The sequence below is a fragment of the Lagenorhynchus albirostris genome, chromosome 11 (genome assembly GCF_949774975.1).
Source record: "Lagenorhynchus albirostris chromosome 11, mLagAlb1.1, whole genome shotgun sequence".
Taxonomy (NCBI): domain Eukaryota; kingdom Metazoa; phylum Chordata; class Mammalia; order Artiodactyla; family Delphinidae; genus Lagenorhynchus; species Lagenorhynchus albirostris.
The window spans coordinates 97,745,380-97,772,897 of NC_083105.1; the positions used below are offsets into that span (position 1 = coordinate 97,745,380).

At 58.8% G+C, this 27,518-nt stretch overlaps 4 protein-coding genes across 9 annotated transcripts; 1 reads left to right on the forward strand and 3 right to left on the reverse strand.

Moving 5' to 3' along the window:
* Positions 1-1,073: 1,073 nt before the first annotated feature.
* CDCA3 (cell division cycle associated 3) lies at positions 1,074-5,560 on the forward strand. 3 transcript variants are annotated; one of them, XM_060167027.1, is made up of 5 exons: positions 1,074-1,265; positions 1,513-1,639; positions 2,105-2,398; positions 2,536-2,639; positions 4,419-5,560. In XM_060167027.1, the coding sequence occupies exons 1-5, from the start codon at positions 1,146-1,148 to the stop codon at positions 4,539-4,541; spliced, it is 768 nt and encodes a 255-aa protein (XP_060023010.1). In that variant the 5' UTR covers positions 1,074-1,145; the 3' UTR covers positions 4,542-5,560. The 3 variants fall into 3 exon arrangements, with proteins under 3 accessions (XP_060023010.1, XP_060023009.1, XP_060023011.1); XM_060167026.1 differs by lacking the exon at positions 4,419-5,560 and adding an exon at positions 2,766-3,099; XM_060167028.1 differs by lacking the exon at positions 4,419-5,560 and adding an exon at positions 2,766-3,099 and having other exon boundaries at positions 2,180-2,398.
* Positions 4,847-11,785, reverse strand: GNB3 (G protein subunit beta 3). Of its 4 annotated transcripts, none has more exons than XM_060167023.1 (10): positions 10,750-11,785; positions 10,401-10,487; positions 10,091-10,129; positions 8,719-8,825; positions 8,567-8,630; positions 8,287-8,449; positions 8,132-8,198; positions 7,834-8,035; positions 6,199-6,415; positions 4,847-5,411 (listed from the first exon to the last, which is right to left on the reverse strand). In XM_060167023.1, exons 2-10 carry the CDS (start codon positions 10,455-10,457, stop codon positions 5,305-5,307), a joined length of 1,023 nt encoding a protein of 340 aa, XP_060023006.1. In that variant the 5' UTR covers positions 10,458-10,487; positions 10,750-11,785; the 3' UTR covers positions 4,847-5,304. The 4 variants fall into 4 exon arrangements, with proteins under 4 accessions (XP_060023006.1, XP_060023007.1, XP_060023005.1 ...); XM_060167024.1 differs by having other exon boundaries at positions 7,834-7,912; positions 10,733-11,785; XM_060167022.1 differs by having other exon boundaries at positions 10,733-11,785.
* A 144-nt stretch (positions 11,786-11,929) lies between these two features.
* P3H3 (prolyl 3-hydroxylase 3) lies at positions 11,930-22,083 on the reverse strand. The gene is given in 16 exon segments (XM_060167020.1): positions 11,930-12,446; positions 12,588-12,728; positions 13,462-13,537; positions 13,614-13,731; positions 13,956-14,106; positions 14,353-14,454; positions 17,044-17,168; positions 17,281-17,348; positions 17,468-17,520; positions 18,544-18,608; positions 18,611-18,632; positions 19,017-19,153; positions 19,625-19,756; positions 19,900-20,101; positions 20,454-20,606; positions 21,577-22,083. Coding segments are annotated over 16 exon segments (2,187 nt in total). The 5' UTR covers positions 22,063-22,083; the 3' UTR covers positions 11,930-12,290.
* Positions 22,084-23,001: 918 nt separating this feature from the next.
* Positions 23,002-26,552, reverse strand: GPR162 (G protein-coupled receptor 162). Its single transcript, XM_060167021.1, has 4 exons — positions 25,686-26,552; positions 24,786-24,975; positions 24,035-24,192; positions 23,002-23,732 (listed from the first exon to the last, which is right to left on the reverse strand). Exons 1-4 carry the CDS (start codon positions 26,550-26,552, stop codon positions 23,187-23,189), a joined length of 1,761 nt encoding a protein of 586 aa, XP_060023004.1. The 3' UTR covers positions 23,002-23,186.
* Positions 26,553-27,518: the final 966 nt, after the last annotated feature.

Here is a 27,518-nt window from a genome sequence, read left to right on the forward strand (position 1 = left end):
CCCTTTAGTCCAATGAGCGCCACTCGTTAGGCGCATGCGCTGAAGGAAAGACAGGCGAGAATGGCAGTTGGACGGAGCCTGCCCGCTAGTGCTCCGCCCTCTGCCCGGCTCTTGACTATCGCCAATGAAAAGCGCTTCTAATGCAATCGATGCTCGGAAGAGCCAATCCCACTCCTCCAGGTTAGAGCGCACGTAGAGCAGTAAGATGGGTCCCGGAGTTCTGGCTGCTGGTACTCCGGTACCCTACAATCCATTAGTGTGCTGTCTATTGAAGAGCAGAAACTGACGGTGGTTTAAACCAGTCAATCCCAGAAACTTTCCTGGGGACCTGTCCAATGGGAAAATAGAAGGGCAGTTGTAGTATTGATATTTGAAAAGGGGCTGTCCAATGAGGCGGGATTTGAGAGTTAGTGTCGAGTGATTGCTAACTCCGTCGACCAATAAAGATTACGATCTCTTTGGCCTCAGAAAAATCTTCATAACTCCGTCTCCAGGTGGATATGTACATAATAATTCATGATTCTATTTTTTAATAAAATCATTTGATTTCGAAACTGAAGGTCTCAAAAGCGAAAACTGGCATTCTGCAAAGTCTTACGACAGACAGCTCGCAGCCCGAACAAAAGTCCCTCTATCGAGGAGGCGTCACCCCTGGCAAGTCAAGCCGTCGTCCATTGGCCCCACCGTCCCCATGATAGACGTCCTCCCAGCCCAATGGCTTCCTGCACTGGAGGCGGGTCTCACATAGCGGACCTATAGGAACCAGGGTCGACTCAGCCAATAGGGTCAAGGCAGGGGCGTGGCGGGAAGTTTGAAACTTAGCTTCGGGAGTTGAGGATCGAGCTGTTTTGCATCCAAAGCTGGAACTGGGGCCCGGAAAGTGATGTGAATAAATTAGTGAATAAGTTAGCGGGCCTCGGAGGCCCAGAAGGAGCTGCCTTGTTGTCTGTATCGGTCATCATCCCCTCTGAGACCTCTGGCCCGGCGACCAGGCGCTTCCTCAGCGGGGAACTGGGGAAGTTCGGGTGGTCTGGAGTCAGAGGGCGAACGTGGTCGCGGTAGGGACTGAGACCTGAGTCACTTCTCACAGGCATCCCTTCCTCGCCCGGGCCGGGCCCTGCCCCCTCCTATTTCTCCTGGTTGAGATGGGCTCAGCCAAGAGCGTCCCAGTCACTCCAGCGCGGCCTCCGCCTCACAACAAGCTGCTGGCTCGCGTGGCGGACCCCCGCTCACCCAGCGCCGGCATCCTGCGCACTCCCATCCAGGTACTCAGGATCAGGGTGGGGGAGGCAGCGAAACTGTCTGAATTTGGGGGCCTCTGCCTGACCTGATTCTGAGAGAGCTCACTCCCCGCCACCACCCCCCGCCTTATTTTCCACATTCTCAATCCCGGTGAAGTAGGCTGAGTGTCTGAGGGCCTTGGCAATTCTCGTCTGCACTGTGGACCTGAGGCTAGAGACCTGGCGGGGAAGAGTGAGGGCCCAGACTTGTTCTAGCCTTTGGTCCTGACAGGTAGAGAGCTCTCCTCAGCCAAACCTGCCAGCAGGGGAGCAGCTGGAGGGCCCTAAGCAGTCCCAGGACTCAGATCCCCGCTCTCCTACCCTTGGCATTGCACGGACACCTATGAAGACCAGCGGAGGTAAGTGTTGGGCCCAGGGAATCCTGGTAACGCTGTCACCTGGCATCCTTGGGTGACAGCATTATCAGAAGGGGCCTCCATCCTCCTGCTTTGAACCCATGTCTTTTTTTGCGGTACGCGGGCCTCTCACTGCTGTGGCCTCTCCCGTTGCGGAGCACAGGCTCCGGATGCACAGGCTCAGCGGCCATGGCTCACGGGCCCAGCCGCTCCGCGGCATGTGGGATCCTCCCGGACGGGGGCACGAACCCGTGTCCCCTGCATCGGCAGGCAGACTCTCAACCACTGCGCCACCAGGGAAGCCCCCATGTCACTCTTTTCTCAACACTTTGCTCCCTCTCACCAATTTCTCTCTTCCCAGTCCCTCACCCACCAGGGCATGACTCCTAAGGCTCATGTATCTTGTCCTCCTTGCTGAATGCTTTGTAACAGAGGGTCACTATCTCCCCTCACTTCTCCCCCGCATAGAGCCCCCAAGCCCACTGGTGAAACAGCTGAGTGACGTATTTGAGACCGAAGACCCCACATTAAATCTTCCCCCAGAGCCTGTTCTGCCCCTAGAGACACCTTCATCTTCTCCACTGGACTTGCCTCTGGGCACCCGGTTTTCCCTTGAGGATCAGATGTCACCTTGGAGCCAGACTGAGCTCCCCTCCAGGCAGGTGTTTTCCAAGGAGGAAATAGGACATGCCTCAGAAACCGCTATGGCCAGCCAGGACTCAGACAAGCCCTCGAGAGACCCCGAGACTCCTTGGTCTTCAGGTACAGAATCTAAGGGCAAGGTATGGGGTAGAGAAATTGGGAGAACACTCTGGGATAATGTCCATGAATGGATGGAGGAGAAATAAACTGTAAACCCCTAATCTTGGCTCCTTGTTTTAACTCCTTACCAACTCTAGGTTCTAAGTGCAGCAGATGGAAAGCAAACAGCAAGGTGCTAGGGAGATCTCCTCTCACCATCCTGCAGGATGACAACTCCCCTGGGACTCTGACACCACGACAGGTAAAGGGAGAGAGGGTGCAAGCTATTACTAGGAAATCCAACGTAAAGATGGGAGCCCTTTTCCCCTATCTTCTCTCCCCTGAACAACCTCCCGCCCTCCCTCATCTTGCCCACTGCCTTTTGCAGGGAAAGCGGCCTTCTCCCCTGAGTGAAAATGTTAGGGAACTAAAGGAAGGGGCCGTTCTGGGAACTGGACGACTTCTGAAAACTGGAGGACGAGCATGGGAGCAAGGCCAGGGCCACGACAAGGAAAATCAGCACTTTCCTTTGGTAGAGAACTAGGGCACGCACGGCCCCAGCACTGGGACTCACCAGGGGCCTAGTGATATTGTGTCCTCTCACCCCTTCTTTCCCTGGGAGACTGGAAAGGCTCGTTTTCTTCAACTCCCCCTACACTACCAACTCTGGGACTGAGAGCTTCCTTGGCTTTCTTTGTGTTTTATGTGTTTCTGTATATTAAAGCAAGTGATTTTAAATGATTTTTTTTTTTATCGGAGTATAGTTGCTTTACAATGTTGTGTTAGTTTCTGCCGTACAGCAAAGTGAATCAGCTATACGTATACATATATCCCCTCTTTTTTGGATTTCCTTCCCATTTAAGTCACCACAGAGCACTGAGTAGAGTTCCCTGTGCTGTACAGTAGGTTCTCAGTTGTCTATTTTATGCATAGTAGTGTATATATGTCCATCCCAATCTCCCAATTCATCCCAGCCCCCGTTTGTGTCCATACATTTGTTCTCTATTGTCTGTGTCTCTGTTTCTGCTTTGCAAATAGGTTCATCTGTACCATTTTTCTAGATTCCACATGTATGTGTTAATATACGATTTTTGTTTTTCTCTTTCTGACTTACTTCACTCTGTATGACAGTGTCTAGGTCCATCCACATCTCTACAAATGACCCAGTTTCGTTCCTTTTTATGTCTGAGTAATATTCCACTGTGTATATGTACCACATCTTCTTTATCCATTCCTCTGTCAATGGGCATTTAGGTTGCTTCCATGACCTGGCTATTGTAAATAGTGCTGCAGTGAACATTGGGGTGCATGTGTCTGTTTGAATTATGGTTTTCTCTGGGTATATGCCCAGTAGTGGGATGGCTGGGTCATATGGTAATTCTATTTGTAGTTTTTTAAGGAACCTCCATACTGTGGCTGTATCAATTTACATTCCCACTTAAATGATGTTCTTAAGTGTTGTACCTAAACCTTGCACTGGGTCTTTTGTATGCAGAAAGGCAGCCTGGGGCGGGGTGGGGGGAGGGGGGGCCTGTGTTCCATGGCCTGAGTGTCCCGCACTGACACCTCCAAGCCTCATTTACGCACCTCCCTTAAATCCTGGTGTTCCCCAGGGCACTGTCCTCGGCCCTTTCCTCTTGCTGTCCCTGGGTGTTCACTTCTAGGGCTTCATCTGTTACTCATCTGTATTCTGGTGACATCCAGGTCTCTCTACCTAACCCTGATCTTCATCCAGCTGCCCCAGAGGAACTTCAGAGCTTGTCTAAAGTTGAATTTGTGATCTTTCCCCCAGAGTTACTCGTCCTGCCCTATCCTCTCTCCGAGTGAATGGCAGCACCATCCGCCCAGTTGCCAAACCCTAACCTCGGCCATTACCTTGACTCCTTCCCTTTGAATAGCCCATAGCCTAGGCGCTGGTCACTTCCTCCTGGAGAGTCTGCATCTTTAATCCCTTCCCCACCCCTTCCCATCCCCCTCTGTCCTATCGCTCTTGCATTTCTTGCCACCTACTTCCTACCTTGTTTCCCTCCATTTCCTCCAGGCTCCCCTTCCTCCATTTCATCAACCGACATTGCCGCCAGGGCCATCTTCCCGAGGAGCATTGCTGATCACGTTACTACTCCACTCAAAACTCTTCAATCGTCCCGCATTGCCTGTAGGGTAAAGTCTAGACTTTTTAGCTTTTTTAGGCCTCTTACAATCTGATTCCTTCTCAACACAGCCCTCCTGTACAAACACACACATATGCACCAAAGGCAGGCGGTGGGGAACCGTTGTGCACAGCCCCCCTCCCAGCCTCCTCCTCCTGCCCCAGCTCAGGCCCTGCCCATGAGGCTTGGGCTCCTGCTTCAACCTTCCTTTCTGCCCACAGCTCTCTGGTACCCAGCCTTTATCATTGCACATGTAATACGTTATTACTTAAGTGGGACCTGCATCTGTTTGGAACAGAAGTGGGGTGGGAGGCAAACATCACAGACATACCAGGGCACTACTTTATTGCCAGTGCTTTAGGAGAGGCAAGAAGGTAGACAAAGGAGGAAGTATGAAGGAGAAGGGGGCCAGGACCCTAGTAGTGCCAGAGCTGAGGGCCCTGCGCCACCCGCGTCTAGACAAAGGTGGTGGCTCTGGGGGCGGGGGAATGCTAGGGCCTGTGGCCTCCGTGGGAAGCCTGCTAGGCCTGCCAAGGGTGGAGAAGCTGTCAGGACCATGGAGAAGGGGAGGCCATGGGAGGAGATGGGGCAGTTCCCCACTCATGTCCCTGGTGTTGCCTCCCAAAGGCACTCTCCCCATACTCCCCATGCCCTCAAAGGGGAAAGCTGGGCAGGAAAGGCGGCTGCAGGGTAGAAGAGAAAATCTTAAAGAAATCGGGCAGGGGAGAGGGCAGCCGAGTGTCTTCGTGGCCTTTTACCCCCTGTCCTCCAGCCTCCTCAGTTCCAGATTTTGAGGAAGCTGTCCCAGGAACCAGTGGCCACAGCCATTCCATCAGCTGTGACCCCCAGGCAGCTGACCCTGTTGTCGTGGCCAGAGAGGATGCCTGAAGAAAAGGGAGAGGAGTTAGCCTGGCAGGGAGTGTGTGCACACAGGGCCCCTAGGTTAGCCAGGCGACACAGCTGACTAGAGGAGGAAAGAGGATTAGCCCTAAGGGGCGGGCCTTCTATTGAGGCCAATCTCTCTGTGCAGAACCTGGGGTGGGTGAGGGGAGGGGAGGAACCTGGGAGGGCTGGACATGTCAACGTGCAGGGAGAAAAGCAAGGGCACTAGAAAATGGGGAGGGCTTCCAAATGGAGATTTAGGCCCCGAGAGAAGTGACTTGCCCAAGGCCACTCAGAAAGTAAGCAGTGGAATTAAGACTTGGATCCTGACTCTCTGGCCCAGTGTTATCTTCACTGGGCACCTGGCCTCTCCCAAGAGAAGAAGCCACACTATCTGATTCAGCTTCAGACCAGGCCAGTCCTAGAGAAGCACCCAGGTTGGGGTCAGGGCCACCAGGTCACTCTCCATCCCCTGAATTCTGTCACTGCATAGTCCCTGAGATGGCCCTTCCCTTTGGTGGATGCCCCTGAAACCCAGCACTGACTGGACATTCAAGGCCCAAGGTCTGGGGGTGGCCAGGAGGAGCTCTTCCGGTGGGAAGCAGCCATGGCAGGTGCAGTGGAGAAGAGCCCATTAGAGCAACTTCGCTTTGAGAGAAGGTGGTCCTAGATTGGGAAGCAAGGGGGGCTGGCTTCTCGGGGTAGAGCTCAGTTACCAAATAATTAGGGAGCAGTGGTAAGAGGGTCCCCACAAGGGGAGCGAGGTGGCTGTGGTGGGCAGGCTCTTACCCACTCGCTCGCACTTCATGGAGTCCCAGACATTGCAATTGAAGTCGTCGTAGCCCGCAAAGAGCAGGCGGCCGCTGAGGGAGAAGGCCACGGATGTGATGCCACAGACGATGCTCTCGTGGGAGTAGGTGGTCAGCTCCTGGTCCGCCCGCAGGTCAAACAGGCGGCAGGAGGCGTCGTCCGAGCCCGTGCAGATGGCCTCTCCATTGGGGAAGAACTGCGGGTACAGGTGGCCAGGGGTCAGGACTCAGACCTGGGTAGCCCGCTGCCTTTCCTGCCCTCTCCCTGCTCCTGCCCTGGTGACTCCAGGCCCAGCTGTTTCCCTCAGCCTCCCCTGCCCCCGCCCCCGTCCCTTCCACCGCCAGCACGGTCGCTCTTCACCGCTGACGTTTGTCACATGCCAGCTGCAGCCGGACTCCCTACCCCCTTCCCTGCTCCACAGTATTTCCACGTTGCAGGGGAGAGCATGGGGCTGAGGGAGGGTGGGCAGCGTGCCCAGGGTCACATGGTCAGAAGGGCGGAGGCTGTCCCAGACGCCAGCGACTACAGTCGGCTGGATCAGTGTGTAAGCACAGGGCCAAGTACAAATGCATATCCTGAATCTCATCATGAGGAAATGTCACATAACCCGATGGAGGGAAAGTCTACAGAAAACTGGCTTGTACTCTTCAAAAACGTCAATGTCACGAAAGACAGAGAAAGGGCGCAAACGGTTCCAGTTTAAAAGAAACATATGTATATGTATAACTGATTCACTTTGTTATAAAGCAGAAACTAACACACCATTGTAAAGCAATTATACCCCAATAAAGATGTTAAAAAAAAAAAAAGAAACTGAAAATCCAAGGCAAGGGAATGCGATACATGTTCCTGGACAGAAAAAAAACATGGCTATTTTTCAGATAATTGGTGAGATTTGAATATAGACTATAGTACTGCGTCAATGTAAATTTCCTGATTTTAAGAATTAGACTGTGACTACGAAAGAGAACGGCCTTGATTTTAGGAAGTACACACTGAAGTATTTAATGGGTAAAGAGGCATGAGGTCTGCAACTTACTTTCAAAGAACCCAGGGAAAAAGCTAATGACAAAGCGTGTCTATACCTACATCTAGGTGTGTGTGTGTCTGTGTCCTTCTGTCCATCTATCCCTCCCTCACTCTACAGAGAGGGAATGATGAAGCAAATGTGGCAGAAAGGTAACAGTGAATATGGGTGAAGGGTAGATGGGAGCTCTTCTTGTTACTCTTGCAACTTTTCTGTGAGGGAAAATTATTTCAAAGTGGAAAGTTGAAATGGGCAGGGGCTTCCCTGGTGGCGCAGTAGATCAGAATCCGCCTGCCAATGCGGGGGACACGGGTTCGAGCCCTGGTCCGGGAGGATCCCACACGCCGCGGAGCAACTAAGCCCGTGCGCCACAGCTACTGCGCCTGCGCTCTACAGCCCGCGAGCCACAACTAGAGGAAAGCCTGCACGCAGCAATGAAGACCCAACGCAGCCAAAAATTAATAAATTAAAAAAAAAGGAAAGGGTCAGGGGGCTGCAGGAGGGGATGAAGGCTGTGTGTGTTGGAAGTGGAGAGGTGTTCCCGGGAGTCAGAGAACAGAGGGGGCGGGGGTGAGGGGACTGCTCACGCAGATAGCATTGATGTCCGACTCGTGGCCCGTGAACGTCTGCCGGCAGGTCCCCTCCCGCACGTCCCAGAGCTTGGCGCTGGCATCACAGGCCCCCGAAATGAAGAGTTTGAAGTCAGGGGACACGGCCAGGCTCATGCAGTCCCCCGTGTGTCCCACAAACACAGTCTTCTGCTGCCCGGTCTCGATGTCCCACAGAGCACTGCGGGGTGGGGGGAGGGGAGGGGAGGGGGTCACAGAGAAAGGCCAGCACAGAGGTGCCTCCCAAGCCCCAGCACCCACAGCGCTCGGTCCTCACCACGTGGTGTCCCCGGAGCTGGTCACAATGTTGTTGTCGTCCAGGAAGCGGCAGCAGGAGAGATAACCTGGGGGTAGTTAGGACAGTGCCCTGGCTGCCGGCCGCCCCCCGCAGGGCCGGGGCTTCCTGGGACCCTCAGTCTCTCACTCACTCACCTGTGTGAGCAGAGAGCTCCCGGCTGACCTTGACATTGCCCTCCCGGGATTTGAGGCTGTAGATGGAGCACATGTTGTCCAGCCCCCCACATGCCACGAAGTTCCCCGACGGGGCGTAGGCACAGGTCATGACCCAGGAGGAGCGCAGCGGGATGGCGTGCACCTGCGGGGGGCGGGGCAGCGGGGGCCTGCGCTGAGCTCCCAGGTGGAGAGCAGAGAAGGGGAGCAGGAGGCCCCCAGGAAGGAGGGTGGCAGAGGGGCCGGGAGACATGGCTGATACCTTGTTGGTGGTGTAGGTGTCCCACACAATCAGCTTCCCGTCTTGCGAGGCACTTACCAGCAGCCTGGGGAGAGAACGCTCGTGCCACCCAACTCTCCTTCCTGTGTCCCCCTAACACCCACCCCCGGCCGCCCACGCCTCTTAAGCCTCACTTGGAGTCGGTGGCCCAGTGCATGGCGTAGATCTTGGCCAGGTGTCCCCTTAGCGTCCGCCGCGTCCGCATCTGCACTCGTCCCACGACCTCTAGGCCAGACACCAGCTGCAGGAAAGGGAGCATTAAAAATCAGGGTGAGGACTTCCCTGGCAGTCCAGTGGTTAAGACTCCATTCTCCCAATACAGGGGGTACGAGTTCGATCCGTGGTGGTTGGGGAACTGAGATCCCGCAAAAAAAAAAAAAAAAAAGAAATCAGGGGGTGAGCAGGGCGCATGCCCACGTGTCAGTGTCACAGCCACTGATCTGTACAAGTTTCTGTTACGTGCCAGGCTCAGGGTCAGGGCCCCAGTCTCAGAGTTATCAGGCCCTGCCCGGCAGCGGCTTAGACTGATGCGGGAGACAGACACAGGCATGTTGCTAAGGGTTTAACCACCACCTCTCCTGCGTGGGCTGGGGCAGGAGGGGGAGGGGGAGGGGGATTTCCATCGTACAAATAATACCACCTTGACCAATCCAAGCTGCCGATGTGAGACCACCACACACAGACTTGGGAAGAGATGCACACATCTGGCTGAACCCAGCTGCTAGGAGACTGCCCTCGCCCACCACTGCTGCACGGCCAGCTCTCACTGGGTACCCAGAGCAGCTGCATGGCCCTGAAACTCCTTTGACCTTCTAGACTTAGGCTGGGGCTCCAGGGTCAAAAGACTTGACTTGCCATTTACTTGCTTTGTTATCTCAGGCCAGTTACTTAACCTCTCTGAGCCTGTTTTCCTCTGAGCCTGTAGAATGAGGTTTATAGCACCTACCTTATGGGGTTGTCATGAAAATGAAATGAAATTATGTATTTAAGCAACTTAGCTCAGTGCCTGGCTCATGTTTAGTAAATGTTTACTCTTATTATTAACATTTAATCCAATCTAAGATGCCACCAACTCTACGAAGGAAAAAATCTGCGAATTATAATTGTAACCATCGATTGTTGGATGCATCTCAATTTCCGCGACGTCAAAATGTGAAAAAATGCATCTTAGAACTGACGACTTCAGTATTAGACAGCTAGTACCTAGAGTCGCGAAGGGCTTCTGATTGACAAAGCCCTACCCCTCTTCATCCTTGCCACCCCGCGAGGCGGGGTAATCACGTTTTATGGACGAGGACAGGACAGAGTCTGCCTCCTTAGTCTCCGACTCGGTGCCTGGCCCAGAGCAGACCGACCTCGCAAAATGTTTGTTGAATGAATGAATTCATGTCATTCCTCACTCCAAGGACACGCTGTACTAGAGCTTGGGCACCAGGATGTGGCTGGCCAGGGGCTCCCCTCCCCACTCCTCCCCTCCGGCCCTGTCGGGCGGACAGGAACTCTTACCTCTGCCAGAGTAGTGTCAGCACAGGCCTTCCTGGCATCCTGGGGGGAAGCAGACATCAGGGGACGGTAAGGGCAGGGTGTCGGGGGGGGTGCGTGGGCGTCTGATGCGGGTGGGTTTGGGGCTCTAGGGTTTGGGGGCGCCTCTCAAATATGAGATCCAAATTCAGGAGGTCTCTGGCGACTTCCAGGTCAGGGGTCTCTCGGGCGTCACTCAAGGGTGAATCCAGCCCTCTTCCCCCGCAGGCCCCACTCCCGCACGGCCCGGTTCCTTGTTTCCTGGGGTTCCCTGGTGGGAGGGTTCTGGGGTTACTGCAATCTGCTTCTTGAGCTGCTCTGCTTCCTGCCGCAGCTGCTCCATCTCCCCCATGGTGGGCAGCGGGAGGGGTGGCTCGGGCTCCTGCCAGGAACACAGGGTGGGTGTAAGTGGATCCCCATGTCTCTGTCCCTCACACCTCACACCGGACCCCTCACGAAGGCTGGAGCCCAGTCCCCAGACAGGGAACTGACTGGGTGGTCTGTACCACTTTCCCCGCCCGCCCCTCCCAGTGTGGAGTCCTGTGCAGCCAGCCCGCCCCGGCACTGGCCCAGCCCTGCCTGCAGCCCCCAGCCCCAGAGGGCACAGCCAGCCCAGCTCCCTCTTACTTGGGCTCTGACTGGACCTCTTTAGGCTTCCAGCTCCGGTTCCCAGGCGTCTCCTCGCTCCCTCAGCTGCGACGCCCGCCCGTCACCTGCCCCGGCTCTGCTGCCAGGGGAGCTGGCCTGGCCTGGCCCCGACTGGGGGCGGGGGGCGGGGGGGCACTGACAGGGAAGGGTAGGGCCAACGACGTCAGGCAAATGAAGTCAGCTGGCCGGGGTGGGGGGAGAGGACAGGGCGGGAGGCGTGTGGCTTCCGAGAGGCTTGGGCCCAGCCCAGGTTGGGGGGTGGGTGGGTGGCAGCAGGAGCGCGGGACTCCACGGAGAAGCAGCCCCCGTGACGAGCCCCAGAGGGAGGAAGGGGTGCGGGTGCTTCCCCGGCCAGTCTCCAGGCAGAGAGCAGAGCATCAGGCCCCATGGGATTAGAGCAAAGCTGTGAGGATTAAGGGCTGGGTTTGGGAGGGGTGCAAAGGAGCAGCACGACCACAGCTCCGGGGGGCCCCCAGGCCCTGGCCCCCACCAGTGGCGATGATCTTGGCAGTCAGGGCCTGGCTAGGAACCAGTCCAGGAGCCGGAGAATGAGGGTGAGAGACGGCCCACTGTCAATACCCAAAACTGTGTGCCTTAGCTCCGGTGGGGCGCGGAGAGGGCTCCGGCGAGCACGGGGAGGGTGCGGGCCGGGGCTGAGATTACAAGGGACTGATCTGGATAATCCTTCTTCTGGACAAGCCCCAGCCAGCTGCCCCCAGGGTCTGATCCCGGGGTAGAGGGGGAAGGTCCGGGGGCTCCAGAGAGGAGGATGGACAGGCCTGGCCCAGCTCTGGGTGGAGAAAAGAATGGCAAGTGGAGGGCAGCCCCGTCCCCTGCTCCCATCCGGGGCTGGGCCCACTGCTGGCCCCCAGGACTCACAGGGTCCTGCTGGGGCTGAGAAGGCAAGAACCAGAGGGATGAGGCTGCCCGGAGTCCCAGGCAAAATGCTCAGAGAGGGAAGACAGGGCTTAGCGTAGGAGGCCCAAGGAGCAGCTGTCAGGGTTAGGGTTCATCTGCACGAGGGGAGCAGGTGGCCGAGATTTCCCTGACAAATCACAGGCTGGAGAGGCCCTGCCTCTGGGAGGCCCACGATACCTGTCCTCCCTGGCTGGTCACAGCCTCTCCTCCCTCCAGCCGCCAGGGAAACTGCCGCGACACACTTGACTGGGCCCCGGCTGAGGGATCTTCAGGCTCTTTATTGACGGGCGGGGAGCGGGCAGTGGGGTGACCCTCCCTCTCGTTCTCCTCATTTAAAGCAGTCGGGCCCTACCCCCTGCCGTTTCTCTCCACGGCGGCAGCATCGCGCCTTCTGTCTGTCCTAGGGCTGCAGGTCCGTCAGCTGGGCCCAGGCTAGTCTGTGCAGTGTCCTCTGAGTCCAGGGCTGCACGGCCCTTGTGATCCCCAGGCTGGCGGGCGTGCAGGGATGGAGAGCTCGCTGTTCTGCTCCTGTCACATGGGGACTTCTCGGGGGTCTTGGCATCAAGGCAGACCCCCCACAAGTCAAGAGGCCACATCCCCAAGGAGCTGGTTCAGCCCCTCACAGCTCCTCTCGGACCCGAGGCGGCTTCCCAGCCTTGTCCTGGACCCGCTGAAGCCTGTGGCTGGGGGGTTCTGGGGCGGGGTCTCTGCTGGGCATTCCTTCTCCCTCCTCCTTCTCTGGCTCCTGCAGTAGCTCTTTGGCTTCTGTCCACTCCTGGGAGGCATGGAGAGGAGGGTCTGGCCTGATCTCCTGCATCCACCCTGCCCCAAGGCCCCTCCCTGGCTCAGCTCAGCCCCTGTGCCTTACCCGTCAGCCTGCCCGCCCCTCACACGGCTACTCCCGCTCGCTCCTCACCTGCTCCCCGTGCTCAGGGGCCCACGTGTGCCACAGCGCCAGGCTGCAGCGCCGCCCCCGCGTCACGGCCCACACGCCGTGGGGATTCTCCACGCCGGAGCTGAAGGCCACGAGGCGTCCGCAGCGAGGACGGACCTGCGCCTGGCGGGCCATGGCGGATGCAGCTCCAGGGAGGGGCCCTCGGAAAACCTGGCCCCGAGTCCCTGGAGTAGGACGGGGGTAGGGGGCCCAGAGAAGGCAGCTCTCTTGCCCACCACTTCCCCTCCATAATTCAGGGGCTGTCTGGGGGCAAGTGGGAAATGGGCCTCCACTTGGGGAGCCAAAGTGCCAGACTGAGGCTAGAGGAGTTGGAGCCAAAGGGAGAAGGGACCTCTATCCGCCCCAGTGCCCTGACTTTTCCTGGCCAACTCTTTGTACCAGGGGTGAAGCCACCTGAAGGCACGAGCGCAGCACCAGACTCCGGGTTCTGGGCATAAGGATCTTGAGGACACTTTTCCACCCCAAAGAGAGCTTGGATTACCGGTGGTGAGCAGAGAAGGAAGTAATTGGACAAGGCAGAGCAATACACAATGAAGAAGCACTGCTCCGCTCTTCCACCGATCCTAGCCCCGAGCCTGTACCTGGAATAGGGGCTTGGGGTCCTGTGCTTCACCCGCCCTCCTTTAGGAGGGCCTGGAGGGGCCCCTTGGAGGTCTCCTGGGAGGGGCTAGGAGAGCCCCTGGACACACAAGTGGTGGGAGGCACTGGGGAGGCCAGGGAAGGAGAGGGCTAAGGCGGCCCCCGCCACTTCCCTGCATTTGCCTCTGGGAACCTTCTGTTTTGAGTCCTGAGCCCACAGCTGGGCTCCCTGTCCCCCGCCCCAGCCCCCATTTACCGTGACGGTGAGGGCGTTGGGCTCTGTGAAGAACAGGTGCCCGCCCTGGAAGTCATCATTGAGGTAGAGGAGTCCGCTAGGGAGGGAGGAAGACAGGAGGCGGTGAGACCCCTGCCCAGGCCCCCCTGCCTGACCCCTGGAGGGCCACCCACCTGTAGTCTCGGTAGGTGTAGGCCGGGGGCTCCCGCCAGCACTCCCCGGTGTCAGGGTCCAGGACGCAGTTGTCTGCATGCACCGGGTGGCTCAGGTCCATGCGCTGTGCCTGCTCTCCTGGGAAGCGAAGGGGCCCGGTGGGCGCCCCGCTGCCCGGTGCCCGCCCACCGACACCCACCCTGCAGCTCCGGGGTCACAGCCGGGCCCGGCCTGGGCAGGGGAGTCAGTCCTCGTGCAGTGAAGACTGGGACGCAGGTGGCCTGGGCTGCGGAAGGTGTGCGGTGCACCGGCCCCGAGGGGCCCCGAGGCTGGGGCGGAGCGGCAGGGTCCCTGGCGGTTACCTTCTATGGCACTACGGCACACCAGGTGGGTGAAGGAGAGGTGCAGGGGCCGGTCCGGGGAGAAGTAGGCCTGTGTCAGGCTCCGCACGCGCTCGCTCACCTCCAGAAGCAGCTGGGCGCCCTGACTGCCCACAACCCCAGCCCGGGCCAGCTGCCAGCAGAGAAGGAAGGGCCAGGAAGGGGGAGGCACTGGAAGGGTGGCCCCTGCCCCCGCCCCACTTCTTCCACTGCCCTCCACCCACGGTTTGGGGGCGCCCATCCGCCCAACTGCTCCATGACGGCAACCCGGGCCCCTCGGTCTGGAAGTCCCTCCTCAACCCTGGGCCGAGGACTCGGCTACTCTCGGTCCCTCTTCTCCAGTTCTGGCATCAGGCCAGGGCCTGGGGCCTCCTCTCACCTGGGCGGCCTTGAGCACCGTGAGCCCCTCGAAGCGTTCGTGGGGAGTGTGTGGGGAGCGGCGGCCCTGATAGCCAGACCTGGCTCCAGACTCAGCCGCGTCCTAAGCAGGGAGGGGGTTGGCTGGGGGAGTCACCCTCCCCGGCCCCGGGCTATCGCCCACCTCACTGCCCACAGGGCCACATGGCCTTCCCTCCAACCCTCCCAACTCCCTGGAAGAGGCTAGAAGCTCCCGGAGTTCTCTGAGCTGCTGCCCTTTCCCAGAGAACGACTATCTCCGCGTCTGTGTTGTCACTCCTGGTAAAGATCTGCAACCCCACTCACGGAAGGGACTGTGCACAGAGCTCTGGAGAGCTTCCTACAGTGGGGAAGGGGCCCTGCGAGGTAAGGACAGCTGGGGAAGCGGGCAGAAGGGGCTTGATCACTCATCCCGATGGGCCGAGAATAGGGGAGTTGCTCTGGAAAAGGACACTGGCAGGAGGTTCGACAGTCGGGACAGGTCCTGGCTGACTCGAGGTAGGGACGTGGCAATAGCAAAGGTGTCTCTCTTCCATCCCTTCTCAACTTACATGCTCTTGGAGAACCTGAGTACCCTTGATGCTAAGTCCCAGTTACCCAACTGCCTACATGACTCTTATCAACTGGGGGTCTCCTAGTATCTGAGTGTCCCTTTCCTGATACCTACTCTCTGCTTTTTCTTTCTTTTTTTCTATTCTGTCTGCTTTTTGAAACTCAAGGTACCACTATCTAATTACCCCGTATTTAAGCCTCATCTCTGAGAGGTTTATATAGAGGCTACCTGGCCACTCAAGCCATCTAACACTCTATTCTTTTATTCATTCATTCATTCAGTAGGCACTGAGCACCTACTACGTGCCAGGCACATAGTAGAATCCCTGTTCTAGGCACTGCGGACTCAGCTGTGAACATGAAAAGCTCCAGCAGGGTTTATATTTTGAGATAATAAACAAACAAACCAGATCAATTCAGGTGGTGTTAAGTGTTACATGGAAAATTAAAGCAGGGTTACAACCCCGAGAGTGCCCCGGCAGGGATCAGGGGACAGCTAGGTGATGAGGTGACACCTACATTGAAACCAAATGATATGAAGGAATAGCTGAGAGAAAAAATGTTCCAGGCAGCAGAAATAGCAAATGCAAAGGTCCTGGGGCCAGAATGAGTTTCGTGTAATCAAGGAACAGAAAGGTCTGATACTTGGGAGTTATCCTTGACTCCATTCTTTCTTCATCTTCCACATAGAATTAGTCCTCAAATTCTTTCTCTTTGATTTTCTAAATATTTCTCATCTGTCCCCATCTTCATTCCCTTGAAATGAGAACCTAACCTAGGGCGGCGGCCCTCTTGCAATCATCCCAGAGGCTCCCGCTCACTTCCCTCTCCCGCTGCATTCTCCACACTGCCACTAGAGGGAGCTCCCTACAGGATAAGGGCTCCAGACCCTGCCCTTGGAGGTTCTGCAGGAAGATAAGAGTCCACCCCTCCTTAAATCCTCCAGTAAGTCGTCCACAAATAAAGTCCAAACTCCTTGGTAGGGTACAGAGGCCCTTCCCCATCTCTCCTGGGCCTCCACCCCTACACCGCCTCTGGATAACATACGGCCTGACATTAATAGCGATAGATCATGCTATTTCCACATTCTTCCAAGAGCTTTACCACGTACTAACTCATTTAATCCTCACAGCCACCACAGCAACCCTACAACATAACCGCTGCATTTAGCCCCATTTCATAGAGAGGAAACTAGGCTCACAGATGTTAAAATATATTGCCCAAGGTCACACAGGTAATCCCTGCTGGGACTGGCCCATGTTCTTAACTCCTGTGCTCCACTGCAGTTCCCAGAACCCCCCTTGTTCTTCTCCCTTGCAGCCTGACTTTCCTTCCCTCTCTGTTTGGTTAACTCATCCTTAAGACTGAGCTCAAATGCCAGCCCCTCCGGCAAGCCTTCCGTGACTTTGCATCTCAGCGCAGGATCCTAGCTCCCTGACCAGGGATCGAACCCATTCCCCTTGCAGTGGAAGTTTGGAGTCTTAACCACTGGACGGCCAGGGAAGTCCGTGGAGGAGTACCCTGTACAGACTTCTTTCATCAAACTCACCACCCACTCTGATTATGTCTCCATGCCTGATTCCTTCTCTATACACTGAGCTCCCCAATGCACGGTCTGTGTTCATCTACCTCTCCCTGGAACCTAGGCATTTCCAGTATACAGCAGGGTCTCAAAGAGCGTGTGTCGAAGAACCGCTAGCCCAGAGTGAGACTGAAGCTTCATAAAATGGCAGAGTCGACCTGGTGAATACAGACCATCTCACCCAATCCAGGAGGGGAGGCGATGATGGAGAAACAGCCTGCACGTCTGCCGAGCCAGTAACTGAGCTCTCGGCCAACCAAGGAATCTTCACCTGCGCACTCACCCTTTCTGATGCATTTATGCTTTGTATTTTGTTCTTCCTATCAGTTTCTCACAAAATCCTTCTGTAAAATGACCAGCCCATGTCAGCTAAGTTAAGAGGAAAAGCAACTTGTCCCCAGCGGGGAGGCAGTGGCAAGCACAGTCCCCGCTGGAGAGTCAGGGAGAGCAGGACAGGGGGCAGGCCAAGAGCAAGGGGGCAGACAGCTGTGCCAGAGGGTCCCCAAGTAGCGGCAGTGCCCCCCCCACAGGTCTTCTCACCTTGGCCAGCTGCAGGAGCACCCCGCACTCGGCTGGGGTGAGCAGCCCGTCTAGCACCGCTCGCTCTGACCCATTCAGCTGCCTCGCGTCCTGGGTCAGGGTTACGCCCTCCAGGAGGAGGACATCTGCCGGGGAGGGACAGGAGCGGGGCTGAGGGTCCCCTGAGAGCAGGCCCAGCGGTAGCTGGCAGCCCCCAGCCCCTTCAGGCTCCTGCCTCCTGCTGTCCCAGGAACTCACCCTTCCAGTGAGTCAAGGGCTTCGGCTGTGGAGGCTCACGGTCCCACGGCGTCTTCTCCCGATCCTCTCTCAGGGGTGAGAGACACGCTCAGCGGACGCACAGGCCAGCCCAGACCCATCTTCCCCAGGACCCATCCCTCCCCTTCCAGCTCAGGCCACGCCCCCCCCACCACAAGGCACCTCCTACCTGAGTTTTTCTCTAAGGGCCTCAGGGATGAAAGCTGCTGGGGTCCAGGGATCCTGGGACAGTCAGGAAAAGCGCCATCACCCATCCAGTCCACCCCTGAATCCCTGACGGTAGACCCTGAGCTACCACATTAAGGTCCTCCTGCTTCCAGAGGGGAAGGTGGAGGTGGAGAAAGCCCTGGACTCACTGTCGGGAGCCCCGGGCACTGGGCCAAACTCTGCAATAAGGATGATAATAATAACAACAACAACAACTTACGTAGCACCATTTGCCAGGCGCTATTCTAAGAGCTTTATATGTGGATGTGGAATTTATCATTTAAAGTTCACAACAGTCTGATCAAACAGGTCGCAGTAATGTGCCCATTTTGCAGTTGAGAGGACTCTGAGACACAGAGACATAAAGCAACATGCCCAAGACCACACAGCTGATAAGGGACAGAGTTGGGATTTAACCAACGGTTTCCAAACAGGGAGATTTGCCCGTTAGGGGACGTTGCAATGTCTGCAAACAGTTTTGATGGTCATGACTCAGGGAGTGCTAGCGACACCTACTGGGCAGAGGCCGGCCTACAGGGAAGGTGGCCTATACAGCCCCCTTCTCCCAGTTAGGAAGTATCTGGTCCAAAATGGCAATAGTGGCAAAAAGGTTGAGGAAGCCTGCCTTATGCTGTAGCACTAGCGAGAATAACCTCTGCCCTTTAGTCCCCTCCACAACTACAACAAAGAGTAAGGAAAGCAGCCGCAACAGAGCTTTCTGTACTTCGGAGCAAGCGACGTGGCTTCAACAGGGCTATGAGATAAGTGTGATGTTCCCATTTTACAGGTAAGGAAATCGAGGCCGAGGCAAGTGAAGGTCCAGAGCTTGCTCGTGGCAGAGAGACCAACATTTAGGCCTGCATGACCCCAAAGCCGCCCGCCTCTGTCCCTGCGACGCTGGGACGCAGAGTCCTCTCCAACCCTCGAAGGGTTATGGAGAAATGGGAAACGCTGTTGGGAACGGATGCGGCACATCCACATAGGGCATTACTGCTGTCCCCCTCCTGGGGGCGGGTGGGGAGCAGTGGGGTCACTCACGGGATCCTTGAAGCTGGCCCCCAGGTGCTCCATGGCATAGTAGAGCTGTCTCTTCTCCCCCAGGATCGGAGGACGAAGCGCTGGATGTCCTGGAGAAGGGGGACAGCGGGGGGGGGGGGGACAGGGAAGTTAAGTCTGGAGGAGAGCAGGGGAGCCCGCAGGCTCCCTAACCTTGGCTGTGCCCCTCGGCTCAGCCCTCCTTCAGCTTCAGGGTGTCGGGGCTCAGACTGGGGGTAGTGTGTGTGTGTGTGTTGTGCCCAGGTCGGGGCAGGCAGGGGCGAGGTTAATGGAAGAGGGCTGGGCTGGTGCTTGGACTCAGAGGTAGAGCCTGCAGTGGGCAGCAGGGAGTGGAGACCGAGCAGATGCTGGCCTTGGGGTCGCCTTTGGCCAGAATGGGGGCGGGATCCAGGTGGCTTCTCCAGTATATCTGTTTGATTTCCGGCTGCCTCACAGGGTGAGTGCGGAGGGGCTACCTCTCTTGGCCCGAGGCCAGGTCTCGGCTCTCCTAGCTGGGCCTGGTACTGGTCCAGAGCCTTCCTGGCAGCCTCATCCTCCGGGTAGAAGAGGAGAACGCTCAGCACATTTTCCACAGCCTGGGACAGATTCCCTACTGGAGACAGAGAACAGCGTGGGGCGGGACCCAGAGACCGGGCACCGCTGTGACCCCTGGGCAGAGGCAAGAAGCCAGGGGGACAGAGGCAGAGCCGGAGAAGGTGGCCTCCCAGGGCCCCATCCCACCCAGCAGACAGGCTCCTCCACTGCTTCTTTCCAAAGCTTACTGGAACATACCTGAGCTGTGTGGGCAGAGTTCAGAGGGGAGGAAGAGAGGAGAGAATAAAGGAAGGTGAGAAACAGCAAGGACAGAAGGAGCCCTGTGACCCCTCCGAGCTTTCCACCATGGCACCAAAGGAGAGCAAGCGTCCTCCTGAGGTGGTGGTCCCCATGGAGCCCTGACCAACTACAGATGCAGAGACAGACAGAGGGAGGAAGGGACGGGGCTCAGGATACCATCAGAGACAAACCTTCACTCTCCCCGTTTCCAACCTCAGCCACCCCCAGGGCTCACCCTTGCCCCACTGACCCTGAGCATGGGCCTCGTGCAGCCGCCTCAGCTGGCTGGGAAGGAAGTCTGGGACAGGGAAGCTGCGACCAGGACGTGTGGCCGCGTCCCCCACACAGCGCTGCCGGCACCGCAGGACCCCTATCCAGTGCCCTGCGGGGGACACACGTGCGCCGCTCAGCTTGCGTCGCACCTCCCTGGGCACCGTGAGGCCCCGCGCAGTGCGTCAGCTCCTCACCTGCGATGGCCTCGTACAGGCCTCCAGGGCTCCCGGTCCCCTCTGCCCAGCTCCTCACCTGCGATGGCCTCGTACAGGCCTCCTGAGCTCCCGGTCCCCTCCGCCTCCTCTTCCGCCTTCTGCTGCTCCTCAGGCCCCTCGCAGCTGGCCCGGCAGCTCTCCACCTGGGCCAGGCTCTCCTGCAGGGCCTCCTCCAGCCAGGGCAGTGCCAATGCTGCTTCCTGGTGCCCCAGCAGCTCCAGGCCGGTGTCATAGGCTGCCTGCAGGGGAGGGGAGTGTTCAGTCACCTGAAATCCTGGGGTTAAGGGTTGCCAGACTAGATCGGGAGGGGGAAAGAAGGGGAGGGGTGTGGGTCTCATTTGGGGCCTGGACTCCAGGTCCCAGTTCACCTTGGGGAATACAGGGTGGGCCTCGGAATCCAAATGTTAGAATGTGGGACTTTGTGAATCTCGGGAAGAAAACTAAGTCCCAGAGAGGGACTTCCCATCAGGGTCACAGAGGACGGTACCCAGACTTCCTGATGCCCAGCGGACAATGCACAGTCCGGCGAGGCCTGTGTATCCAGGCAGTCAAAGACTGGGGGCGGGATAGGGGTCGTGCTGAGGGTCTCACCCAGTATGGGGGCGTCTCCAGGTCCCGGAAGCTCTGGGGCCGAACCCCGGACATCCGTCTGTACTTAGCCATGTCCTCTCGCATCTGAAGGTGCGTCGGGTTGGCCACAAAGAAGGTGTGCGCTGCGGCTGCTGCCAGGTCCAACTTCTTCAGCTGAGAAGCGGGGAAGATGAGGGAGTCAGCCCTGGGGTAGGGGTGTCAGACTCTGCCTCCTCCCCAGCCTCCGCACCCCAGACACACCTGACACTGCCCCAGAGCCTTCTGGAAGACCGGTAGGTGAGAACTGCCCACCACCCAACCTCCAGACCCCCAGTATGTTGGGGCTCTCAGGAGTCTGGTAGCTACGGAAGCGGAAGCGGGGTCTGAAGACTGGAGTGGGTGGGGTATGGGCAGAGGGACCTCGCTGGAGAGACGAAGTGGAAGTGATGGAGTGGGTGGGGTATGGGCAGAGGGACCTCGCTGGAGAGACGAAGTGGAAGTGATGGCTAAGTGCGGTGCGGAAGTAGAGGTGACCCGAGCGACCAGCAAAAGCCGCTGGGCTCTAGGACCCTGAGCTGAGGTGTGTGTGACCAGCGCCCCCCTTCCCCGGCCACGTAGGCATTATTAGGCAACAAGGACCGCACCAGTATCGCGCAGCGTCCATTGCCCCTGCCCCGGGACACCGGGCCCCTCAGCCCTGGCCCGCTCCCTCCTCTTTCTTTCCCGAAGCTCCCTCCTGCCCCAAGCGAAGGCTCACACTCACCCCCTTTCCCGCCCCCATGCTCTCTCTCCAGCGGCGGATCTCAACCCTAATCCTCCCCCTTCATTCCTGGGAAGAGGCGGCTGTCACTCCACGTAGGTCTCAGTAAGACTTTCTAAAACTCCAGGCCCCTGCCCTCCATCTCCGACCTACTTCCACCCCGCCGCATGACACCCGTTCCAACTTCGCTCCCACTCTCCCAAGGCTGTCCCTCGGCGGCCTCGATGGGTGTTTGTCGCGGTTTGATAGGACGGACTCCAAAGACGAGGTCCTATCCACACAGCCCCACCCGGGTCCGGGCGCTGGCCCGCCGCCCCTCCCGGGAGCTGGAGGAGGACAGCGGCGGGGCCAGGGAGGACCCCCGGGGCCCGGGCCACCGCGCACCTGGTAGTAGGCCCTCTGCAGGTAGTTGTAGGGCTCCCGGCGTCGGAAGGCGTCCTGGAGCGCGCTCCCCACTCGGAGCCGCGCCGCGCCCCCCGGACCCAGCCTCCGCGCCCCGCACTGGGTCAGGCACTCGGCGCGCCGGAGCGCGGCGCGGAGGAGCAGCGGCTCCCAGGCACCCCGCGCCGCTCCCGGCCCGGAGTCGGGCCCCGGGGAGGCGGGGAGCGCGGCCCCTGGCTCGGCCGCGCAGCGCGCCCCGCAGTCCAGCCGCGCGCGGCCCAGCGCCGCCCGGCTCCGCAGCGCCTCCCGCAGCAGAGCCACCGCCGGCGCCCAGGCCCCCGCCGCGTAGGCGCGCAGCCCGTCGGCGTAGAGCAAGTCGGGGGCCTGGGGGGGCGCCCCCGCGGACAGCGGGGCCAGGCCGGGGGGCTCGGGGGACCCCGGGGGAGGCAGCAGCAGCAAGAGCGGCAGCCACTGGAGGAGCCGGAACATCGTGCGAGAGCCGCCGGCCGGCTGCAGGAGGGAACTGCGGGAGCCGCGAGGAAGAGGGAGGAAACGGGGAAGGAAGAGGGAGGGGAAAGGAAGGCGAGATAGAGAGGAGGGAGGAGAGGAAGAGAGGAGGAATGAGCGGTGCCGACGGGAGCTGATGGGGCCGAGCCCCAGCCCTGGGAGAGGCCGGGGTGAGAGCCAGCCGGGAGTCAGAGGACGCCTGGCAGAAGGTGGAGAACGCGGGCTTTAGTACCAGCGGGGTGGTGTGGACCAAGAAACAGACCGCGGGGAGAGCAGGGCAGACGGCCGGCGGTGGAGCAGGCCTGGTGCTCTGAAGACAGCCTGAGGAGCCTCGTAGGACCCCGGACTCCAGACACCGAGGCCCAGCGGGTGGGAAGAGCTACTGCGGCTGCGTTCTCCTCCACTCTTGGGGTCCAGGAAAAGGAGCGTGGATGCCTCCCACAAACCCGCACACACGCGCTTTTGGACAAAGAACTTTCAAATGCAGCAGGGAGGGGGGTAAACCCCAGGTCTGTGACACCAGGTCTGCTCAAATCCTTTCCTGCCCAGAAAGTCCGCACATACAGATTTGGGAAAAGGAGGAGCGCTGAGGCATGGGAGATAGAGACATCCTCTAAAACCACCTCCACAGATCTCAACGAAGATCCTTCAGACCCCAAACCAGCTAACTCAAGTGTCTCCCTATGTCCTCCCCCCTCCACACCGCCCTCCCGCCCAGCCCAGCCCAGCCCAGCCCGAGGTGCTCTCAGAAGGCCGTCTCTGTGAACGTCTGCATGTTTGTCTTTCTCCGTGTATATTTCTGTGCCTCTGTCCAGTGTGCCTGCTTCAGTTTGTCTTCTATGAGCCATTCCAGCCCCCGAGCCTCTGACCATCCCCTTTGCCACCACAGCACATTGGACACACAGGTTTCCATGGTGACACTTCAGACTTTAATACATTTTGCTAGGGATGATGGAAGGTGAGTCAGGCATCTGGTCACTTGGATGGGAGACAGCAGGGGTTCCATCTCCCCAGAGTCTGGAGGCAGCTGCCTCAGGGTCAGGGACAGAACGAGGCGTCACGCACCCAGGCCCCCCCACCCCCGAGTCCAGCAGGCCTACCTGGGCTCACAGGGTCAGCTGGGAGAAGATGGGGTTACCTGGGTCCCAAGATCCTCCCCAAGCTCTTGCACTCCCCTCACCTCCTGTCAGGGAGCAGCGTCGCCCTGCACTTAGCCCCAAAGGAAGTCCAACGACTCTGCTATCAGGGGACCCAAGGGAGAGTCGGCGGGGTGAGACTCCCAGCGGCCTGGGCCGGCGAGGAGAGGGCCCCGGCGAGGCCGTCGGAGAAGGCAGAGGTGTCTCGTCAATGAAGGTGGTGATCTCCTCTCGGAAGAAGCCTGGACCCCGTGGGGGTCCCCCACCTGACCCCAGAACCCCGCCCTCCAGGAATTGGCGAAGGCTGGCCAGCCCCCCGCCTTCAGCCTCCTCCTCCTCCTCCTCCAGCCTTTGTCTCGGTCCCAGGTACTCAGGAGGGCCCCCTAGGGCCCGGCTCTGGGCTGGGAGGACCCGGATGTCATCAGAGGATGACCACTTGTGCAGGAAAGAGCCAGGTGCCCGAGGAGTAGAGAAGATGTTGATCTCATCGTGGGACAGACGGCGGGACAGAGGGACCTGGGGAGAGGAGCAAGTAGACCCAGGGGTGCTGCCGGGACAAAGGGGGTAGAGGCAGGAACCAAAGTGGGGACTCTGCAAGATGGTTCCACCCCTTACACTTCTGCAAAACATCCTCTGATGGGCAAACCTGGTTCTGAGCGGTCTGAAGGGGAGCCTCCCTTGCCATGCCTTCCTTTCACCTACTCCTCATGTGCCCTGCAGGCTGGGGCTAGGGAATCGGGGGTCGGGCGGATAACAGAGACTGGAGAAAAGTAGTGAGGGGATACCCAGAATAGGAGGTGTACTGCCTAGTCCCATACCTGTAAGTAGTGGACCCTCTCAAGAGGGGGAAAGAGCATGTGCCTTCCAGGCAGCAGCTTCACTTGGGTAGGGTCCCTACCCCCTGGTCCTGTGGCCCCATTGGCATCAAAGCGAACTTTGCACACTCGGCCATCTGCATAATCATCGCAGCCCCCATCTAGGAGAAAAAAGGGGCAGAGTGGTTACAGGCAGGGAACACCCACTTCCCCACCCCCTTTAAAAGCTCCCACCCCCTTATAAGCTCCCCAGAGAATCCTGTTTCCATTAGTCTGTAAGCTCCAAGAGGAAAACAAGAGCGGCCAACGTCTGTTCCATTCGGTGCGGAATCCCTAGTGATTCATACATATAGACACACTTATCTGAAACAGTTACCCCTGGCCCCCCAATCCCACGCCAGGAGCTGTCCCTGTAGCTGGGGAGTCTCTCTCAGGAAGCTTAGCTTTCCCTTGGTTCCACAGCCTTCCTTTATGGTTGTGTTAGTTCTCTGGACTGTTTCTTAGGCTCGGCGGAGGCAGAGCTGGCTAGTGTGGCCTTCGAGGGGGAACAGACACCGAGAGGAGGAAGCAGTGGGTGTGCATCGGGGTGATGATTGGGGAGAGGGGAGCCACGAGTCAACCCAGGGGCGCTGCAGGTTCTGTCCAGCAGGGGGCACTCCAGGGCAGCCCGTCCCCACAAGAAAAAGGGCTGGTAGAAAAGGGCAGGAAAGGGAGCCGACGCCTAGGAAAGCGAAAGCCCAGCCCCTCCTCTGACCGTCGTCGCCATCCTCCTCGGACATGATAGCCACGCACTGCTCCCACACCGTGCGCACGTCGGCGCGGTAGCGCTCGCAGGACCAGATGAAGGAAGGCAGCAGCAGCGTCTGTGCCATGGAGCACCACAGCACGGCCAGCACCATCCAGGGGGGAGCCGAGTCCGACTTCAGGGAGAAGAAGCTCACCACCTGGCAGGAGGATGGAGAGTGGCCCCGGGTCAGGGCCCAGAGCCGAGGGGGCCCACTCGACCCCAGATCCGACATCCTAGTGCAGCCGAGGGCGGGGCAAGAAGTCAGGAGCGGATGGTCCGGATCACGTAGGATCGGGACAGAGGCAAAGCTGGCGGTGAAGAAGGCTGAACAGAGGGGAAGGGATTGCCTCAGAGGAAGATCAGGACAGAGTACTGGAGAGAAAGCCCAGGGGTGCAGAGGGAGAGGAGCAGACGCCGTACAGTAAACTTGAAGACAGACTGAAATTCAGAAAGAGGGACTAGATGGGGATGCAGAAAGCTGGGGGCGGGGGGGGGGTGGTGAGCTCTCTGGGGTTGCCACCCAGGGGTGCTCAAGACCCTGTTGTATCCAGAGGGAGCTCGGGAGTGGAGTGTGGAGCTTAGCAGCTGGGTGATGGGTCTTGGGGGCTGAATAGTGGAGCTGCAGGATAGATGATGGAGCCAGAGGACAGGGAGTGGGACGGAAGGATGGATGGAGTTGAGTACTGGTCACTGGCGAACAGGCTACGGAGCTGGGCTAGTGGGAACTAGGAGATGGATGATAGAGATGGGGGTTCACAAGTGGGGCTGGGTAGAGGACAGGAAGAAGGATGATGGAGTTAGAGGTCAGGTGATCATGCTGGGGTCTGGGTATTGGAGAGAGCAGGTGGGGGGGAGTCCCAATCTCACCAAGATGGGCACCCCTGTGAGTGAGTCATAGAGAAAGACGATGGCGCTGACCAAGTTGGTGACCTGCAGGGATGTCTTGGCCGACTCGGACCCATCCAGCGAGGACCGCCGCTTCCCTCGGGCATCCTCCACCACAATGGCCGGCACCTCAAAGGCTGGCCGGGTGCCCAACCCCCCTGGCCCACCCCCCTTGGCCCCGCCCCCAGCCCCCGCTCTCCGGGCCTGTTGAGCCCTCCGGGGCCGGGCCCACAGCGTCTGGTAGAAGGTGATGGCCACACAGACCAGCCCCATGACGATGCCCCCAAGTAGCAAGAGGCTGAAGCAGACGCCAAAGCCGAGGCCAATCTTGGAGACGATGAACTGGCAGCCGCGGGCGTAGTAGCGCTCGCCGTTGTTGTGCCAGCCGATGGAGGGCAGCGTGGAGAGGATGAAGCTGACCATCCAGATGCCCACGACGGCGTGCAGCGCCTGCTTCTTGGCGTTGCTGAGGCGGTAGTTGACGGGCCAGCGCACCATCCACATGCGGTGGTAGGAGAGCGAGGCGACGGTGAAGCAGGTGGCCAGGGCCAGCGTGTAGTAGGTGGACACAAAGACCTTGCAGATGCTTTCGTTCCAGTCATAGTCGGAGGAGGCCTGGCGCCGGAGCTGCACCACAGCGAAGGTGGTGAGGGGCACGGCCGCCATGAGGATGTGCGTGCCTGCCAGGAAGCAGAGCAGCAGCTCCAGCGGCTTGTGCTTCTGCTGCTTGGCCGAGATGCTGAGGATGATCCAGGCGTTGGCCAGCAGTGCCAGGAGCCCGCAGGCCAGCCAGGACAACGCGTTTGAGCGGAGGGAGGCCTCCTCTGCCCCCGCCCCACCCCGAGCCATCCTTCGTCGGTCCCCCCACCCCCCTTGAGCTCTTGGGGGTGGGGGCTAGGTCTCACCCAGGAGCCCCACTCACACGCACCCCCATGATGCCCACAGTCCTTGCCCTGGAGTGAGGCAGGCCGCCCCTAGGCCTACCCTAGTGCTCAGCATTGCACGGCTGACCCAGCTAAGGTCAGGTGTGGAGGGCAGGGGAGGAGACGGAGGGTCAGCAGAGGTGGTCCTCCGCCTCCATGCTGGGTGGGACCCTTCCAGAAGTATCCCTGTAGTTGCTGGGGGAGGCAAGCTGACCGCTTTCCCAACTAGGAGGCTGGCTGGGAAGCCCTGGTCCCCATGTCAGGACTTCCAGCTGTCTTCTGCCTCTGGTGCTAGGCCAGTCAGGGGTCCTCTGGATGCCTCAAGGGGCATGGGGGCGGGGCTCAGCCGCCTGGACACCCTGCAAGGGAGAGATGAGGTGTGGAAGGGGCGGAGCAAAGGTGGGGTCTAGGCTGGTCTCCAGCTGGTACCCAAGGCTCCCTTCTCTTGAAATGATAGAAATGACTGGTTACTAGGGGTCATGGGGTCACCCAGAACATTCTCCTGCCTTAAAGCAGACGGTCACTCTAACACCCCACACGGATGAGAGCCCTGCTTTCCGGACCTCCAGGAGAGAAGGTATTCTGACCTCCTGTCTCCCATCCTTCGTCAGCCATTTTTCCTGCTTCTGGCCCTCCCGGGTCCCTCTTTCTGTCCCCTGCTCAGCACTCCTCAACCGCTGTCTTCACATCCCTGAATCTCTCCTCAGAGCTACCATGGCAGAGGTAAGACTCACTGGAAACTGGGATATGGTATTACAGTCATTCCCCAACCTTCCAGGCTCCTGGGTCCAGGGGTCCAGGTGCTCAGTTCCATCTCCCCAAGCCTGCATCACCCGCCCACTCTCCGGGTATCTGGGAAGATGGGAGAAAGGAGGCTGGGACCGAGGCGGGG